Source organism: Pavona decussata, unplaced genomic scaffold (genome assembly GCF_977016875.1).
Source record: "Pavona decussata unplaced genomic scaffold, jaPavDecu1.1 SCAFFOLD_286, whole genome shotgun sequence".
NCBI lineage: Eukaryota > Metazoa > Cnidaria > Anthozoa > Scleractinia > Agariciidae > Pavona > Pavona decussata.
In genome coordinates, this window is record NW_028145687.1 from 1,501,562 (window position 1) to 1,521,953 (window position 20,392).

General features: G+C 39.6%; 3 protein-coding genes across 3 annotated transcripts in view; 1 reads left to right on the forward strand and 2 right to left on the reverse strand.

The window, feature by feature from the left end:
• Positions 1-124: 124 nt before the first annotated feature.
• Positions 125-2,288, forward strand: LOC146455106 (peroxisomal leader peptide-processing protease-like). The gene has a single exon (XM_085094789.1). It carries the CDS (start codon positions 125-127, stop codon positions 1,952-1,954), a length of 1,830 nt encoding a protein of 609 aa, XP_084950915.1. The 3' UTR covers positions 1,955-2,288.
• LOC146455107 (malonate--CoA ligase ACSF3, mitochondrial-like) lies at positions 847-16,008 on the reverse strand. The gene is made up of 12 exons (XM_085094790.1): positions 15,292-16,008; positions 13,733-13,895; positions 12,748-12,896; positions 12,018-12,082; positions 10,842-10,921; positions 8,934-8,993; positions 8,381-8,478; positions 7,671-7,744; positions 6,049-6,124; positions 5,388-5,511; positions 4,980-5,124; positions 847-976 (listed from the first exon to the last, which is right to left on the reverse strand). Exons 1-12 carry the CDS (start codon positions 15,972-15,974, stop codon positions 948-950), a joined length of 1,746 nt encoding a protein of 581 aa, XP_084950916.1. The 5' UTR covers positions 15,975-16,008; the 3' UTR covers positions 847-947.
• Positions 16,009-18,057: 2,049 nt separating this feature from the next.
• LOC146455108 (uncharacterized) overlaps positions 18,058-20,392 on the reverse strand; it is a 33,396-nt gene continuing 31,061 nt past the window's right edge. Inside the window, exons 24-25 of the mRNA XM_085094778.1 lie at positions 19,600-19,803; positions 18,058-18,797 (exon numbers count right to left, since the gene is read on the reverse strand). Coding sequence (XP_084950904.1) covers positions 18,707-18,797; positions 19,600-19,803 — 295 coding nt within the window. The 3' untranslated portion in view covers positions 18,058-18,706. The remainder of the gene's footprint in view (positions 18,798-19,599; positions 19,804-20,392) is intronic.

Below are 20,392 nucleotides of genomic sequence, written 5' to 3' on the forward strand. Positions count from 1 at the left end.
ATCAACGGTCAAACAACAAAGAGTCAAATTTTAGCGCCAAGATGAGGACGCGACTCACGCGCATACTGCCCTTACCATGCCGCGCATCAAATGTATCGCGGGTTCATAAATTCATACATCCAACATGGCGGACGATTATTGCATCTTGGTTAGAAGATGCAACTCCGATTCAAGCTGCTGCAGTGTTGTTTTAGATAGCGATAATGGTATTATATTAACAGTTGCGTCTTTAGTCGCTGATTTATTTCCTAGAATTGAAAGAAGACGTCCATTCAGCCCAGATTGCTCCCTACTTTCACAAGATGATTTCGCGGCGACGTCCCCGACTGGTCGAATTGCAGTGGAAGTTGTTGTTCAGAGGAGCAAAGAAAAAGCATTCACAACGCTCCAAGGCTACGTGGTTTTACTTTGGAGAGATGAGGGTTTGCAGAGGATCGCAGAGCGTATTTTTCCATCATCGGAGTGGATGTTCGAATCATCCATTCCAGCTTCTGATAACCAACTAAAGCCAAACCAGTTGATGGGTGAAGAAACTGCAACCGAACAACATCAAGACGAAGCCTGTACACATCAAAGTGTGTTGTCCGATTTTCTCCTAATTCATGTGGAGAATCTCAACGAATACTTGTCCTGCAAACCTCTAAATTTATCAACATTTAGTAACTGCGGTGAGATTCCAAAGAAAGGAGACAGTGTACTTGTAGTAGGTACCCCGTTTGGGTGCGAATGCCCTCCTGTATTCTATAACAGTGTCTCTAAGGGGATTGTATCGAACATAATAGGAGCCAATAACGAGCTAATAATCACTGATGCTCGCTGCATCCCGGGCTGTGAGGGATGTACAATGTATATCAAGAGTTCACAACCTGGATCAATGAAGCATGGTTTAATGCCTTATGGTGTTATTCTGGCGCCATTTTGTTGGAGAAATGGGGAGTGGATCGGCATCACTGTAGCATGCTCACTGGGCTACCTCCTGCAGAATTTAAGGAAACTCATAATCACAAAATTTCGAGTTATACCTCAAAATTTGCAAGTGTTATTGAGTGTGTTAAACCTGAAGACTGCGTCACAGTATCAACCAGTTGACATTGGTGAAGTTGAGAAAGCAACTCAAGACAGGAATTCATTTGTCATTCATTCCCGTTTCGGCAATTTGAGTGCTTGCAACATTCTAGAGACGGCATTTGCTAGTGTTGTCATGGTTCAATATGGAAGGACTTGGGGATCTGGCATTGTGATAGATGCTGACAAAGGTCTCCTAGTAACTTGCAGTCATGTGATTCGAGGACACGAAGCCTCTTTAATGGTGACAGACAACAAAAGCGGCACTCAGTACTTGAGTAGAATGACACAGGACAGCGTTTTTTGTGTGCTTCCAAATGGTATCAGATGCATGGTACAAGTGCTTTATGCTACAAGTGAAGGTTTTCCTCTGGATTTTGCACTTTTGAAAATTCAACCACATTCCTCACTAAGATCATTAAAACCAAGGCTAGGGACAGATGGCACTGAAATGAAGTCTAATCCTTTATACAGGAAAGGAGAAGAAGTCTTTGTTGTTGGTTTTCCTCTTTTTTCAAGAGACCAACACACCCAGGCATCAGTTGTTTCCGGGGTGATTTCAAACATTGTTTATGCCGACAACCAAGCAGTGCTACTGCAATCTAGTGCTGCAGTGCACTGTGGGTCCAGTGGAGGAGCACTGGTTTCCATGGTAACAGGAGAACTGCTCGGAATGGTGATAAGTCACACTAAAGATGCAAACTTGACATCCTCCTTTCCTCATGTCAACTTCAGCATTCCTGTTGATTTGCTGTGCAAACTTGTCTCAGCTATCAAGAGTGGTGGAATTGAGAATGGTTTGCGAGCTTTGGTTTCAGATCACGTGGGAAGTGTTTGGAAGCTTGAGAGTTCTGTACAAAAGAGCCCTCAGATTACCAGCAAACTGTAACAGTTACTTTGCATGACTGCCAAACTGCAATGTTATAAGTAAACCTGTTAAAACTGTCCTTCTTTTCTCAAAATGATTGTATTCACAAAACTAAATAAGTTTCAGTAATGGACTTTATTTCGAGGGAGATACACGTTTTGTTAGCAAAAAATGTTATTGATTTGATCTTTGATCTACAATGATGTTAGCAACCTTAGTAATTTCACGCACTAAGGTACATGCATGTACGCCATGACCTCATTTGTCATCTGAATTACTTGTCCTCAATCCTGTTATTTTTCAATCTTTTTTAAAAATTAAAATTAATTAAAGAAATTAAAATTTCTTTTTGCAACTGCGAGGATGTACTCTCTATTAAATCTTTCACTTGCAGTTCAAATATGTATTTTATAAATTTCACCTTTATGTAGTCATCCTCCATGAGTATATTACAAACTCACAAACTGACCAGCTCCCAGTTGGCTTGAAAGCTCAGCTGGTCAAGCACTGCACCGGTATCACAGAGGTCATCGGTTCGCATCCCTTTTATAGCATTCTTTAGAACTGCTGACATTACAGTGAAGGTCTTTTACTTATGAAGTGCCAACTATGTCATTGTTTTGAGCGATCCACTAAACTTACAGATAAGCAGTAGGAAGCACTTTCTTCTCGTGTGAAAACATGAGAGACGTGGGTACATTTATAGATTACCTTGTCCGCTTCAAGAGTGTTTTACTATAAGAGTCAGCAAAGAAAATTCACAATGAAGCAAGCCTTGCTTTTAGGAAGCTGTACGGAAGGCCGTGGAAAATTCTGGCTTTAGCCGGGTATAGGGAATGAATAGTTTAGTTATTCTGTTCGCGCAAAACCGCGAAGATGTTTCTTTTCTTTTTTTGTTTTGTTTTGTTTTGTTGCTTAAAGGCAGTTCGGTTTCTTTAAGTTTACAGCTATAATACAGCTACCCTTGGATGATTTTTATATGTCACTACAGGAAAACACTTGTGTCTTCTAATATTCGTTTGTAATAATCGAGAGAGTTTTCAAATTGTATCTTTGTCTTGCTGGGTATCACAGAAATTTCTTCCCTGCCAACATCACGAGTATTTCCAAAATCGAAATAATTCATAGGCCGCCAAATCGCAACATAAAATCCTGTAAAAATTTATGTCGTACGTAAATAGATTGCAAACAAAACAGTCGTTTTTAAGCGAAACGAAGATCAGAATTCACCTAACGATCGTAAACTTTCTTTCGAAGACCGCGCGCCTTCACATGGCGGACCACTGAACGCAAGAAATATGGAGTGCTTTGCAGTCTAGAGAGCAGTCGCTATTTTGGCAACTCAGAGACAATACTAAGAATCAAATACTTTGCTTTTGATGGGACATAAAATCAGTTATTTCGAAGTGTTTCAAGAGGACTGAGACAAACTTCTTCAATATATTCGGTTCTTTTATTTTATTTTATTTACACACTTCCTGAATGTTTATTTATTTGCATTCTCCATAAATTGTCTAATTCAGTGTAAAATTACAACGAAGTTCTGAAGAGCGAGAGGAAATTGATAATGACGATGATGATGATGATGATGATGATGATGATGATGATGATGATGATGATGATGATAGTAAACTATGTTAACACTCGAGGAGTGATAGATGTATTTTTTTAGTGAGTGACACAGGCATACTCGGAAAAAGAAAACATGACTTCTCCCAACAAGAGTTGAACCTGTGACCTTCCGATTACTAGTTCGGATGCTTTACCACTGAGCTATAGGAGACTCGAGGGAACTAAAGCCATTAAACTATAACATAACAACACATATTGGCATTCAAATCCTAGCAGTATGCAGGATGTTTGTCCCATGAACCTAGTTTAACAATTAATGGCCTTAGCTCCCAGGCGTCTCCTGCAGATCAGTGGTAGAGTATCCGAACTAGTAATCGGAAGGTCTTAGGTTCGACCCCTGATAGGAGCACTTGGATTTCCTTTTTTCCCAGTACGCGGGTGTCACTGCCTCGAAAAATTCATCTATCATTTATTCACCAGGCTAAAAATAAAACATCACTCGAGGAGTGTTTGCAAGGACCGTGAAAAATTTCCGTCATGTTCATTCGCGAAATACACGACTTGTAAAAGTGATACTGCCGTAACATTACAGTTTAAGGAAAACAACTGGCTAGAGAACAGAGAGAAAGATAGAAAGATCAAAGCAGCATGTTTATCATCATAATCCTTGTTTTACATCTCTGCGATTATTGTCTTTACTGAAAAAATTACAGTTCTTTAAAGATTGACATTGTTTTTAATTACAAACACGCTGATCGAAGCATGTTTATTATCATAATCCTTGTTTTACGTCTCTGCGATGGTGATCAATAATTATTGTCTTTACTGAAAAAATTACAGTTCTTTAAAGATTGACATTGTTTTCAATTACAAATACGCTGATCGAAGCATGTTTATTATCATAATCCTTGTTTTACGTCTCTGCGATGGTGATAAATAATTATTGTCTTTACTGAAAAAATTACAGTTCTTTAAAGATTGACATTGTTTTCAATTACAAATACGCTGATCGAAGCATGTTTGTTATCATAATCCTTGTTTTACGTCTCTGCGATGGTGATAAATAATTATTGTCTTTACTGAAAAAATTACAGTTCTTTAAAGATTGACATTGTTTTCAATTACAAATACGCTGATCGAAGCATGTTTATTATCATAATCCTTGTTTTACATCTCTGCGATGACGAAGAATGAAGAATTACGTTTCATTTTCAATTTTGAATTACAAATACGCTACTCGATGCGTCGACCTTCAGCCGACCAGGATTGGCCATCGGTTGATCACGAAGCAAAACTTTTCTTCCATTTGTAGTGAAAAGTGACCTGAATCTCCTCCCACCCCACCCCTTCCCCCGGGCATTGACCCAACTTTTGAAAAGTGAAATAAGTTCTAGAAGTCCACTTTAAAGTAGTTTGTGAAATCCCTGTAATATAACGACAGCAATGCATGCAACTATTCTTCCTTATTCCTTACCAAAGTACATTGCAATCAGTTCTTTCTTGTCTACTTTTCCCATTGCGTTTCTTGGTAACTCGTCCACAACAAGAAGGACCGTGGGAATCTGGTACGGGATCATACGACCGCTGGCCCATTGTTTCAAATCTGACAGGCTCATTGTCTGTGTATGCATACAAATAAGGGCAAGTAATTCATGGTAAGGTACCATATAGTCACCCACATAACCCTAACCCTTACCCTCCATATAGTCACCCTTACCTTACCATGAATTATATGTTCAAATGAGACAAAAAGAATGAGACAGGGAAAACGAAAGTTAAGGAAGAAAGGAAGGGAGGGAGGGAAGGAAGGATGTTGAGATGTAAATACAAACATATCGTAATTCCCTGACTTTGAAATAAAAGAAGATAAACTATCCCATACCTTGCCGGAATAGAGAGTGATGATTGCAGCCACCACCTCACCCCACGCGGGATCTGGTTTGCCCACCACGGCACAGTCAGTGATGTCATCATGCGACAAAAGATGACGCTCAACTTCAAGAGCACTGCAAAGAAATTGATAATGCAACATTGCTAGGAATTGGCGAATACCAGTTGGCCGGAAGATGAAACGTTCGCCTTTTCAAAGGAAAGTCCTTTAGGATCTGCACTTTAGCCAAAGAGACAAGATATTTACAATACATGAAAAGGATTGGTCACAAAGGAGGACCTAAAATGCCTGAAAACAAGCTTACAAGGCAAAAATGTTTCCGAATTCCCCGTTTCTTGTAACAAATCTATAAGATTAAGTTTGTCAAGTTTGTTTGTCCCATGAACCTAGTTCAATGGCCTTAGCTCTCACGAGTCTCCTGTAGCTCAGTGGTAGAGCATCCGAACTTGTAATCGGAAGGTCTCAGGTTCGACTGCTGGTAGGAGCACTCGGAATTTCTTTTTCCGAGTTTGCCTTTGTCATCATTCTCAAGTTTCTTCAAGTTTAAACGTAAGTTGGCAGACTTTTACTTTGGAACAGCTCTAAGTGTTAGTTGCTAGTGTCATAGTGACGGGTCGTTTGCGTGCTTACATCAGCAGATGATAATTTGCACCTGATTTTGTATCCTCCACTCTTGATAATATCAACAGATGTCCTGCCCAGGATACTGTAAACACCATCTTTATACACTTGAAACGAAAATAAGACATATGAGTTACTACCCCATGACTACTGAAAATCACAGTGTTAATTCCTCCCCCTCCCACCCTTCCCTACCCACTACATTCTCTGGTTTTATGCTCTTTTGAAATTATCCCACCGTCTGTTGCTATCCTCAGCTATTAGACTCGGACCAGCTTCGATGGCGACCGCAGCGAGAATGCCAAAAAACAAAAAGATTTTAATGAGCAAACTAATAGTTTTATACGGGCGTTATACACTTTGGTACATTTGTTTGCTGCCCCTCTGCAAAATAACATGAATTAACCCAAATTCAAGGTTTCGTGAAGAAGGAGAGCACACGACGTGAAGTTTTCTTTCTCTTTTTAACGGGGAAGTATCACGCATATTTGCTGTCATTTCAAAACCCCAAAATTTTGTCTGTCAGCAGAAACAACAAAATAATTGTCAAGTTTGTTATAAATTATCACTCCAGTGCAATAAAACTGTCGTTTAGTGCATCTGGCCAGAGACAGAGTACGCCGGTATGGATTGAAAATTGAAAAATGTTAGGCTGATGTTTTTCAAGATCTCGCAGTTTTGGTTTTCTAAAATGCGCTAGAACAGATCACGTGTTGTTCCTTTCAAGAATTGAGTTGATTTCTTTCCTCTCGTCATTCTAGAATTATTTGGCAGCTGATTGAAGGTCTTATTTCATCATTTTTAACAAAAGATATAAAACCTCATGACACTTCCCCTTTAACTTGGACGCAGTCACAGGTAAAGTTGAACGAGTTGGAATAATCTGCTTAAATTTAATTTTTTTTTTTCAAACTGGCGTTTTCGTTGTCGTTGCCGTGGTGGGCTAAAAGTCTGTACTGCAAGGACGCTCAGTGAAATAGGTGGTTTGATACCAATCCCTATAGACAATGGTGTGGCAGCCATGTTGGACGTAAGAACCTTTTGTTTTGTCATCCAACATGGCCGCCATACCTTTGTCTTTTTGGATCTCCAGGGATTGGTTGCAAACCACCTATTGTGGATTTTGTTATTGGTAGGGAGAGAAGAAGTATTAAACAACAATTCAATCACACGTTACACACACATTATTTCAGTCCGCTCTTTCTAAATGGATTTTACTGTTTGAATATCCGAAAGCGATATTCATGATTATAAAGTATGGCTTCAATAGGGCTGGAGAGCTGTGACGATTTACATGAAACTAAAACTTGGGTGTAACTGCTTAGTCATTGATCTCAGTCAACATCCGGGGTCAACAGCGTTACACCCAAAGTTAAGTTTTACGCAAGCCGTCCCAGGTCAGCTGTGATAAGCCTAGAGAATGCAGAGTTTCTCGAAGTCTTTCGCTTCTCTTTTTTGCTCTACGTGGGTCCGGAGCTCACGTACTCCAACCCGGGGCCTTTGTTCATTTCACTCCTCAGGAAAAATTCCGAGCTCGACTTGTAGGCAATCATTCTACCAAGAATGATGGAACTCATAATGTCTACAATGAAAACATATGTTCATGTATACAAACACTGAACAAGGCAAAAAGTGCTAGTTCATAACATTCACCTGCAGTGTCGCCTGTTTTAAACCAGCCATCTGCTGTAAACGACTCTGCTGTTGCCTCAGGTTTGTTCCAGTAACTGGTGAAGAGAAAACACAACAAAACTCACATACCTTATCACCTTGAATAAGCGTCCCTTATCTGAAGTTTCCCTTCCCCCTCTTTAAGCTAAACTGGTTAGCTGAAAATGATTTGGAATCCCTCTACATTATAAGGAAAAAAACAAACAGATTTGCAAATTAATACTCGTGTTAAATGTTGTTTCTGCACAATTTATACTGACAAATTCACGTCATCGGCATTGGTAAAACGTTTTGTAAATTTTACAATATATTTGGCCAACTATCCAAAGTAACATAATTGCGATTACCAAGTGAGTTAGTATTAAACTATATGAAGCTACTTTACATGTATACTATAATTTGTTACCAAAAATAAATCCTCATCTGGCCATGCTTAGCAAAAAATTATAAACCACCAACCTTCAATAAGCGCCCCCTAGCTTAACCTTAAAAGCCAGAGCGTTCAGCTCATTCGAGGATTTATGGCATTTTCATGATAGCAAGTTAAATTTTACAGTTAAAGCTGCTGTAACAGAGCGCAGTCACAGACAACTTGCTGTCTTGTCTTGCAATTATCACAAAGAACAGTCCGTGTTTGTTTGTTAGTAGACTGATTATTAAAAACAGGTCTAAACAAATTATCATAAACTCACCATTTAAACACTGAAGGTCCGCGGACTTGCAGTTCTCCTTCTTTTCCTTCTTTGCCAGGAGAAACAAAAGAGCCATTTTCATTTCCTTCAACAACAACCTGAAAAGTCAAAGGAAAAACCTGCTCAGCCTGTTTTTCAAGTTGGCTCCTGGTTTGTCTGGAAACTACAGTAGTCCCTTTTTAACTGGACATCAATTTTTCAATTTTTTCTTCCACTGTACAACCCAACATACTCACAAGGCATGTTGATCAGCTAGGCTCAAAAACCTAGAACCCTAGGGAGCAGGGATGGCACAGTGGTGAGAGCACTTGCCTCCCACCAATGTGGCCTGGCTTTGTTTCTCAGACTTGGTGTCATATGTGGGTTGAGTTTGTTGTTGGTTCTCGTCCTTGCTCCGAGAGGTTTTGCCATGTACTCCAGTTTCCCTCTTCTCAAAAACAAACATTTCCAAATTCCAATCTGATCTGGAATCTGAGGGTCACAGGTTTGTCAGTCAGACTAAAGTGTCAAAGTTTATTTATTTATTTATTTATTTATTCCATATCACATTTACCTCATTATTTCCATCCACAATCCTAACTTCTGTCCCAGGTAGAGGAGTTCCCACACAACCCTAAAATGAAAATAGTAATTATAATAATAGATATTGTTATAAAAAGCTGTGTAGTGGTGAGAATTTGCCATAGTTACTACAAACAGGAGCTCATCATTTTCATGTGCTTGAGAGGTTGCTAAGAACTCATGACAGTAAGAACCTATTAGGAAACTGGTCATAACAAGTTTGCTAAGAACTCACGACTGTAAGAACCTATTAGGAAACTGGTCATAACAAGTTTGCTATGAACTCACGACAGTAAGAACCTATTAGGAAACTGGTCATAACAAGTTTGCTATGAACTCACGACTGTAAGAACCTATTAGGAAACTGGTCATAACAAGTTTGCTATGAACTCACGACTGTAAGAACCTATTAGGAAACTGGTCATAACAAGTTTGCTAAGAACTCACGACTGTAAGAACCTATTAGGAAACTGGTCATAACAAGTTTGCTATGAACTCACGACAGTAAGAACCTATTAGGAAACTGGTCATAACAAGTTTGCTATGAACTCACGACTGTAAGAACCTATTAGGAAACTGGTCATAACAAGTTTGCTATGAACTCACGACAGTAAGAACCTATTAGGAAACTGGTCATAACAAGTTTGCTATGAACTCACGACAGTAAGAACCTAGTAGGAAACTGGTCATAACAAGTTTGCTAAGAACTCACGACAGTAAGAACCTATTAGGAAACTGGTCATAACAAGTTTGCTATGAACTCACGACAGTAAGAACCTAGTAGGAAACTGGTCATAACAAGTTTGCTATGAACTCACGACAGTAAGAACCTATTAGGAAACTGGTCATAACAAGTTTGCTATGAACTCACGACAGTAAGAACCTAGTAGGAAACTGGTCATAACAAGTTTGCTAAGAACTCACGACAGTAAGAACCTAGTAGGAAACTGGTCATAACAAGTTTGCTAAGAACTCACGACAGTAAGAACCTATTAGGAAACTGGTCATAACAAGTTTGTTCAAAGAGGATCCACCTAGTATGGGGTTTGAATCTGTCAATTTTACTGCTGGATAGAGGGGTGGTTATGAAATAAAGACACCACCTTTTGATGTTGAGGAAGAGGTGTGCAGGCAGAGACCACCATCTATTTTGGGGTTTGGTAGGTCCTGTTCAAGTATAGTAGTTTTAACCACTTCCCTTAAAAGTTGCTCTTAGATCTATGCAAGTTAAATAAAGCAAGTAATCATTCATGAAATATGTTTATTTGATATGAACAAGGAAACCTCTTAAAAGATACATTTCTTATAAATTTTATTATTTTCATTTAATTAAATGTAATTTAACCAAATTTAATTTAATTTAATTTAACCAAATTTAATTTAATCAAATTTAATTTAATTTAACTTAAACACTAAGCAGATGGTCCAGTAATGCGTATCAGATCTATATTTGCACTCTCTTACTATCGTGGGGGTAGCAAGCCATCTCACGTGGCAGGTATTTCTCAAATACCTAGTATCTAGTATCTGGTAAGTAGACTATCTAGTATAGGGTGCCTTGGGACTTTGGTAGTTCGGGTCAGGGCTTCCCCCAGCCCTGAGCCCCTCTTTCCCTCTCTGATCTGGCATGCAACAGCTCAGGGAGTCCCTTTGGCCTGGAATGGGGGATTATGGCGCTGGGTCACAGGGACTTGCCAGCAATGGGGGCAGTATTCTATCTAGGGGCTGGCTGGCCACAGTGGAAGCCCCTGGGTATCCCAGGCACCCACCTTCCACTTAAGTGAGGCAGTTGGTTAAAGTTCTATTTTGGGAATAAATTTGACCAGACCACAGTGTCTTTAGTTGCCAACTTCTTAGCAGCCAAGCCCCAAAACAAAAATATGTTACAAATGAGTCTTACAGGCAATCTTGGTCCATGAAGTGGATTGGACAGAGCCATTCCTATCTCTGTCATTCCATACCTTTCCAATAAGATATGACCTGACATGAAAAAGAAAATATAGAAAAAGTCAAGTTTATTTAGTACCACTGTTCCCCTACAATGTTATGAGCTGTCAATCAAACCTACATGTCTTAATAGACCCTTCTCCAAAGTGGCAGCAACAGATTTGAATGAGTTAAAATTGAACTGAATGAAAAATGATACCACCACTGGAAAGAGCACCTTTACTTTAGTAAAGTTTAAAAACATATACCAGCACTAGAAAGAGCACTTTTACTTTAGTAACCCTGCAAAGTTTCAACATATTAGGTGTGATATCAGCTTAGGAAATTTCAGATGAAATATGACAAATGAAAAGATGTTTGTATGACTGGGGGCATACGTCATACCCCCAGTCATACAAACATCTGTAAACTTTTCATTTTTCAACTTACATTTTCTCAGCTGATATTACACCTGATATGCTGAAACTTTGCAGGGTTACTAAAGTAAAAGTGCTCTTTCTAGTGCTGGTATATGTTTTTAATTTTAACTTATTTGAATTCTCGGCCGCCATTTTGGAGAAGGGTCTATTTCCTATTAGAGTGGTTGTCAATATCAACCATTGAGAAAATAAAACCACTGTAATTACTATGACTGATAAGAGAAATGCAAAGAAGGCAATGAGCCAATTAGGTGGTTATTATAAAAAGAGTTACTTACATACTTACATACTTACAGAACTAAAAAAAAAAATTATGCATATAAAAGGTGAAAACTAGTACTTAAGACAATCTTTCAGACATGGACGTTATCATCCAACATTTATTTAAATAATTTTTAAGATATACTAAATTTAATGGTGGTAAATAACAAATATCAAGCAAGAGAAAAACAGCCAGTGGTGGAGTAGGACAGTAATGTTGGAATAAACAAATGCAGGCTAGTTTACTTGAGATTATAATTACACTGTGTTTAAATTCTTAAAAAACTTAGGCCTGAAATTTTGTCCTTCCTTCTTTACCATTTCTCACTGATAAAATACCGTGAATGATATCAAATTGGACAACATGCAAGAAAATTTTGTACCATGAGACCAGAAGGAATCTACAGAAATTAATCAGTGGGTTATAATTTAACCTGATAGATCCTAACCTGTTATTTCTTGCCATGTTTTCATGACAGGCTCTGGAAGAGCTGATGAACCAGACACCATCAATCTTTAAAAAACAGAAAGAAACGTGACTTTTTTAACCCTTTAACCCTACTATCAAAGAACAAATTCTCCTATCTTGTCCCCATACTAAATCCTAATAAAAGTGCTTGGGAGAAGTTATTAAAATATAAAAAAATCACCTAAGTTGTATGTCATATCCTTAAATCTCATGACCTCAGGATCGAATAAGCATTGGTATAATGGAAAAATTTCATGCTGACCACTGTTAAAATTAAATCTTCCTTTTTTATTGTGAAGTGTTATTTTTTTTTTTTCAATCCATAGTATGGGACTAACGTAATGTTTAAAACATGAGCAGCAGTGTTTCAATGGGATTTAAATCATGAGGCACTGCTAAGTGGTTTTAGACCCGATAAAACACGTGCTGCGAGTTTTGTGAACGGCTTCAAAAATATTCCTGGAAAAGCATGTGTCAAGAGAGTTCATAACAATGATGCTTTTGTGAATGTTGGAAATGAGCATATGAGAAAACTAATAAGGAGGAGGTTTTATCAGGTTTTAAAACCACTGCACGTGATGTTTTATCACCCATTTGATAGGTCAATGGGCTTATGACTTATTAATGAGTTTTTGAACGTAAATTAGAAAATGATTTTTTTAAACCACTGCAAAGGATGTCTGGCATCAGTAATACTGCACAACAGTTACCTGAGTTGCTGACACTTAGATTTTATGGTCTCCTTTTCCTGTTCAGTTAAGTTTAACTCTTCATGGTGCTGTACCAATTTGCTATAAATGGTTGGAACTGCCATGAATAAAGATGGACGTGGTGTGTCTCCCGATAGCATATGCCATACCTGGGAATAATAGCATCTGAAATTAATACCACAATAATGGAAATATTGTAGGTGCATAGTAGGGTTGTAAACTTTATCAAGTGAAAGCAGTATGAGAATGAGAATAAAAGGGATACATTGCAGTCTGACTAACAGCTGCAAAGAAAACCTTAAAAGAGAGGAGAGAGGAGAGAGGAGAGAGGAACTGCTTAGAATTGACGGGGACAAGTAGCTATAGGGTAGCAAACAAAATAAACAGAGACTGAGAGACTAAGGATTAAGGTCCAGGGACCAGATTCGCCTGAGTTAATATTTTATCTTGAGTAATGTTTCTTAACAATGGTATATTGCAGGGATAACAACTGACTATATTGTTAATAAACAACATTTAGTCGATACATCTTAACTTACAAGGGCTTTGTGAATCTGGGGCCAAGATATTACCTCCGGTATGCTAAGAATGAAGTGACAGTGGCCTGGCCATGTGGCACGAATGCCTGGCAATAATAGGTGGATGTAAAGAACAACAGCACTAAGGCCAGGGAATGGAAAGAGATGAAGAGGGAGACCATTGAGGAGGTGAAGATTAGTGTGGTATGTATGTTGTAGGTTAAAATGAATCCCAGGTTAAAATGATTTCAACCTAGGTTGATTTGTATTTTCCTTTGTTTAAGATGTAAATTACCCAACCTTAACAAAGGAAAATACAAATCAACCTAGGTTGAAATCATTTTAACCTGGGATTCATTTTAACCTACAACATGTATAGCATATGGAGGGTAACATCCAGCAGTGGATGGAGGAAGTCTGTCATGAATAAAATGACTGAATGATGCAAATCATTATTTACCATGTACCTTGTCTGGTTGGAACTTTGGAAGCATGTGGCAAGTGGCTCCAACCCACAGTGGACAGAGAAGAACATTCACTATGCCATGAATATGATGGAGTGGAAGACAGTGAATGATGTAGTCATCTTTACTCCATTCCCATGCTTTCACCAAAGATGTGATCTGAGATCTGATGTAAATACACAGCAATTTGGAATAGGTTAGTGATCCATCTTCATTTCAATTCAAAGGGAAATTCGTCAAGACATCTAACCAGTAAATCCTGATTGTGTGTGCATGTGTGTGTGTGTCAGGGGATGGGAGACTATTATATAAAATAACATGCCTTGGGTGATCTTCAGCTATATTTTTGGGAAAGTCACTTAGTAGGTAACAGAATCTTGTCTGTTGGCATGGCTCAAATTCATTTTCACCCCTTAGGCCTGGTTCAGATGCCGAACTTTTCATGAGCCAAACCTAATACCTCGAATTAAATACATGAAAAGTTTGGCGTCTGAATCAGTTGAGAACAACTGTTTTAATTTGGAACGGCTCAGCCGGGAATTCCGGCTTTGATTCAGACGTCGAACTTTTCATGAGCTGAACCTAATACATAAATTATTATAACGTATTTCAAATAAAAAAAATAGAAAATACATTAGAAAAAAAAAAACACTAACATTTTGATTGGTTTTGCTTCAAGTTAATTAAGTTCGGCTAATCAAGTTCGGGGTCTGAATCAAAAGGCACAGTGAGGATTTTCGTGATTTCGGCCCGAGCTTAATTTGAACTAAGTTTGGCTCATGAAAAGTTCAGCGTCTGAACTGGGCCTTAGAGACACCAAATCAGTTTACTGAGTTCCTGTCATATTTTTGTCAGCTCACAACCTGAAAAGTATCGCCATAACTCAGTTTAGATTTCTGTACCCTAAGTGGTATCCCACAAATCCTCCCTCCTTAAAAGGTACAATGATCACCCCCATCAAATCTTAAAAGGTACAATGATCACCCCCATCAAATTTATACAGGAGTCCTTACCCCAGGTGGGAAACAAAAGACTAGTAAGGACAATACAGTATGGCATAAGAAGAAAAACCCTGATCTTTATCTGTCATTATGTTTCTAGTGAGAAGCTATCAGGCCTGGTTCATACTTGGGTCAGAAGCCACAAAAGCAGAGTCAGAACTGGTAGTCAGAATCAAAGAAATCTTCTGACCTAATGTGAATCAATATGATGGAAGTAGAAATGGAAGTCTCACTTTCCTTAACAATGGTAGAAGGCCGCCATGTCTTCCCATTCTAAATCTCACATAAAGGGATTGGGAATGAGCCATGTGATTGGTTTATTTTTCTGTTTGCACTTCTGATTCTGATCAACCAGTTCACACAAGCGGCAGAATCAGAGGCAGAATCGGAAGGAAAAGGAAATGTTCTGATCCTTGTGATTTCGATTCTGTCAAGCTTATGATTGCAATTCCATCTCTGTTGTTTCTATTAACACTGGAGCAGAAGGTTCCTTACGCTTCAGATTCCAACTCCACATCAATTCGGTGCCCATTATGAACCAACCCTAAGAATTCAACAAACCTTAAGTTTCCATGGGTTGTTAACACTCCTTTTGGCCTTCCCGTTGTTCCACTTGTATACAAAATCATTGCATCACGTTCATCCCAGCTTTGTTCATATTGTTCCATCGTGGTCAACTCCTCACTTGACGCTGCTTGGAGATCTGGATCAACATCTGTCAAAAACATCACGTTGTAATCTTTTTCCTTAGCCATCGGTTCCAGTTTAGAAGCATACTCGCTGGAAGAAACAAGTATCTCAGCGTTACAGTCCTCGATTGTATATTCATACATGTTTACAGGGTAAGAATTGCACAGTGGAACAGCGATGCCGCCATTTCGCCATATCGCCCATTGGGTGGCGACATAAGAAACGTCGTTCGGACAAAGGAACGCCACACAACACCCAAGAAGATCTTTTTTACCAGCTCTTTTCAAAATACTGTTTCCGATGCTCTGACTCAACTTCAGAAGACGATCATATGAGTGGGATCCACTTGAGTCGACTATGGCGACTCGGTCGCGGAAATCTCTCGCTCTTAGAAATACAACAGAGTTGCTGTTTATCTCTGCATTGTTCCAGTTTGAGCTTGAACAGGCCATGCATGGTACAGCGTGTATAACTGGGTAATACTTAGTCGTAACATATCGAAATCTGCTTAGAATTTTGGACATGTTGGTCGTCGAGCCATTGGACCTCCACATTTCTCGTCAGGCGACATTTTTGAGGAACGTGATAGACTGGGTTGGAATGTCGGTCCCAGCCTCCGCACATCCGCGTTTCCTTATTGCTATCCGGGCAGTATGCACAAGCTAGATCTCAGTCGATTCGGGATTATGCACAAAATTGTTCATCAGTTTGAAGCAAAGCTAGTGGTGCGCCCCATTTTCCCGGTGGTGTACGGCAGCTCCTGATATAAGCTGCATTGATGTGTGCGCCTCCAAGGGCCTCGCCTGTGAGAAGCAAAGACTTGGGAAGTTAAGGTTTGGTCATATAGGCCTAGGAGTTCAGGCTCTACCCCCGGGGGGGTTACTTCCTTATAAGAGGCTAATGGGGATGTGCCGCTGGATGGGGTCGCATTTTCACGACTGGATTGACTAGAATGGGGTCGCATTTTCAATAGAGTTACTAGAATGGGGTCGCACATTTTCGGATTTTTGGGGTGAGAAAATTCTATTAAGTAGGGATTCAAAATGGTCTCGGTTAAAAAGTTCAGAAAGTTGTTGTTTATTAAATGTAACAATCACCTCGCATTACATTCCGTTCTTGAAAGTAGATGCACAAATAGAAAGTGACTTAGTTGGGATCGCGAAAATTACATTTTCCCAAAAAGTGACTAAGATGGGGTCTATAACTGGCCACAAAATAGACTATAATGGGGCAGGGGCTCTGAGAGGCCAGCGGCACATACCCAACAAAACTTAACCCAAGTACCCCCCCCCCCCCCCGGGGCTCTACCCCAAACACTCAGCCATAATTCCGAGGGGGATAAATAAACCGAGCCCGTTCATTGAAATAAGACAAGACAGTCCTCTTTTCTACGGCCTTTCTACAGGAAGTACGGTCACCAGTCACTGTTTATCAGTTCGCTCGCTCTTAGCTTCTGACTCACCTGTAAGAGTACGAGCAACATCTCCCGGGCTGAAAATACAGCATGCGATTGCAAAACTCGCCTCCTGTGTCGTATTTTATTACTGCAGGGCGTGCGTGGTTCGTTAGCTCGTACTCCAGTCGACATCTGTACGTACTCAAGGTTTCCCCGAGGTATGCTGCACGTGCAGTAAAACGGTTTTCCATACGTTTGCTCAGTGGACTCTTTCAGTGAATTCGTTGCATGGTACTATGTCATTCAACACTTTTGCCTGTTATGTTTTGTGCTGTTACCGAGGCCGAGGCAAACTTCCTAACTAAACAGTTGAGGAAAAACAGGCTCGAAACTGCATAGTGCTACAACCTAAGCACGTTCTCTAGGGTGTTTCTCGGCAGTAGGGAGCTTTAGAACCGACGACAGGGATGACAACGACAATATCAAAAAAGCAACAGGCTTACCAAAACAACAACTCTGCATGCGCATTACACCTTTTGGTACATTTCTTTGCCGTCACTGCGCGACTAGGACGTGAAATTTCCTGATAGGACGTTTTACGGAGGATGTAACCACACGACGACGAAATTTTCTTTCTCTTTCTAAACTTTAAGAATTAAACTCCAGGAAATTTGACCCACATTTGACATTTAAAGAGAGTTGGAATAATTGCGACAACGTTTGAAAAAAACGCAAATTTTCATAGTGGCGTTTTCGCTGCCGTTGCCGTTGCGAAAGCTCCCTATTAGGAAACTTCAGCAGCGACGACGGCTACGCCAACGAAAACGTCACTTTAAAATACGACTTTATTTTATTTGCGCTACTTCGCGATTATTTCAACTCACTCAACTATTACAGAAACGACGAACTACCCAGGAACCAAATTGGTAGGAGTGGCGTTCAAGTTAAGAAAGAGAATGAAAAATTCACCGTCGTGTGCTCACGTTCTCCACAAAACCTTGAATTTGGTTATTTCACGTTGTTGTTTTGCAGAGGACGGCAAAGAAATGTACCAAAATTAAAAACGCTCCTTCAGAGCGATTGTTTTTGCTCATTAAACCTATTTTTTGCGGCGTTGTCGGCGCCGTCGCCGTCGCCGTTGTTTGGCGTTGGAGGGGTTTGCGGAGTAGACCTATTCCAACAATTCTCTTTACTAATACCACCAGGAGAAAATAAAGTCGCCTCTTCTTCTGTTCTTTTGCTTCAATTTCTTTTCTACAAGATAAATCTAAATATATTACAAACGCTATTACATAATATTATTGTCTTTGGAAGTGAGATCATCTTTACACAGAGGTAGGCAATTACATGTCAAAGCAGAAATCACAAACTTTCTCTCTTCATTTCCTTGAAATTAGCTAATAAATTGAATGCTAATTAAGCGCCAATTGATTGAATGCAAATAATTGATAGACAATCTCCCCGAGGAAGCTAAAGCCGGCAGCTGACTCATTAAGTCTCTTTAAAAAAACATATCAATAAATCTAGACCAGTTTAATGGAGTACTGCTATGTAAATTCTCTATTAGTTTTGTATTCCCAAGTAATGGATTCCCGTCATTCCATGCAAGCAAAATCCCACCATTCCTTGCGCGAACTAATACCTAAAGAATAGCAGACACTAAGTTCTTGTACCAAAATAACAACTCGTTTATCTTTTTCCTATAAATATTTCTGCTCAATATTCCCTTTTTGTTCACGAGTTCAAAATTGCCTGATGGTGTGATCAAGTTTTGAAGCGTGTCATGATCGTTATTATTGGGCGAGCTAAGCGAACTGCTCTTGTTGCTATCACTGTCAACATCACTGTCAGAGTTCCCATGGCGACAATTGTTGATCGTCCTTGCACCTTTCAACACTCGGATGGTCCTGATAACGACTTCTTGATCTTGAGAAACACAGCCTGGAGGACCGCGTCGGCCTGGTGACCACCCCCTGAACAGCTGCAAAAAGATGACCAATAAGAAGGGAGTTCGTGAGAAGTACAGACTCACCCACTAGAGAAGTGCTCCATGAAAGTTTGACATTGCGGCAGGAGCTTTAACATAACATAACATAACATAACATAACATAACATAACATAACATAACGTAACGTAACGTACGTAACAGCATAACATAACATAACAATAACGTATCGTAACGCAACGTAACGTAACGCGGCATCACATAACGTAACGTAACGTAACAACATAACGTATCGTAACGCAACATAACGTAACGTAACGTAACGCAGCATAACACAACGTAACGTTACGTGACATAACATAACATACTAGTTTATTCAAGACGTTGGAAAAGAAAAACAAAAATACATCTTGAAATGGACAAGAATATTTGATTTTCAGTTACCTGTTTCAGACCTTAAGCTTATCATCAGTAGCGTCTGTTTTCATTCCAACAATGACAATGCTTAGGATGCATCTTATCTTATTAGGAGAGCTTCGTGAATCTTGTCCCTGAACCCTTAAACCTACACTCTCTCAGATCAAACAGGCAAAAACCCTCCGTTTCAAACTAAATTAGGAATAAACCCACACCCTTTTGCACAAAGCTATCGGCATATACCAGCACTGTACATAGTAGAGGAAAGCGTGCGATAGAAAGTTAAACAAGGGAACGATAATGGCCTTGTAAACAAAGCAACGAATATGGACATGTCATCAAACTCGCCTTCTCAATGAAACGAGAACCTTCACTTCATTATTCATTGTAAATAAAGTAGGAGTTTCATTGCAATACATACAATTTCTGAAGTTCAGTTTCCAAAATTTCAAACCAGGCCCAGTCCTTCCGTCTAGTCGCTCGGCTCATGTTAACCAGGAACTCCACATGGTGTGTGCTGACCTGTTGTCTAGCGTCCAGTTCTCTCTCTTCTGTCGCCATCTGAAGGACTTTGGGGCCTAATGACTTGATCTTGTCTACCAAGCTTAAGGCTTGTTGCTCCAATCTAAGTAAACAAAAAGGACCACCGGGAGGGTGGGGAGGGAGAATATTAAAGGCGAGACGGAGTACTTTATAGAGGGAGGAGAGGGAGGGGCATGCATGTGCTGATTTCCGACATTGTAACAAAAACGTAGATGCACTGCTAAAATAAAAAAAAAATATGTTCACTATTTTAGTGAATGGCAGCTTGCTTACTCTAAGTAACGTTGGTCGCGCATAACAGACAGCACGCGATACAATAACTCACAATCCACATTGGAAACGGGTGTGGGGGAGGACGTAATAGAAGTACGAGAATTATTGGCATCTTTTATCTCTGAATGAGGGGCTTATTAGAAGGATGGCCAGGGACTTAATGGAATTACTTAAAAGGTGTTCTCCATACACTCTTCAGCATCCAGTGTCTAGATACCTACTGATCCGCAGTCTTCCTCGGAAAATAGGGAGCTTAAGCAACGATGAAGACGACAGCAGTGAAAACGTCACTATTACAATGAATTCGCGTTTTTTCAAACGTCGTCGCCATTATTCCAACTCGCTTTAAATGTCAAATGTAGGTGAAATTTCCTGGAGTTTAATTCTTAGAGACCGCG

Coding starts and splice junctions, on each gene's coding strand:
- LOC146455107 (XM_085094790.1), bottom strand. CDS start 15,974: ATGTGGAGGTCCAATGGCTCGACGACCAACATGTCCAAAATTCTAAGC. Junction 8,479..8,933: donor TTGTGGATGGAAATAATGAG/GTAAATGTGATA, acceptor TTGACTTTTCAG/GTTGTTGTTGAAGGAAATGA. Junction 6,125..7,670: donor TAAAACAGGCGACACTGCAG/GTGAATGTTATG, acceptor TTTCGTTTCAAG/TGTATAAAGATGGTGTTTAC.
- LOC146455106 (XM_085094789.1), top strand. CDS start 125: ATGGCGGACGATTATTGCATCTTGGTTAGAAGATGCAACTCCGATTCA.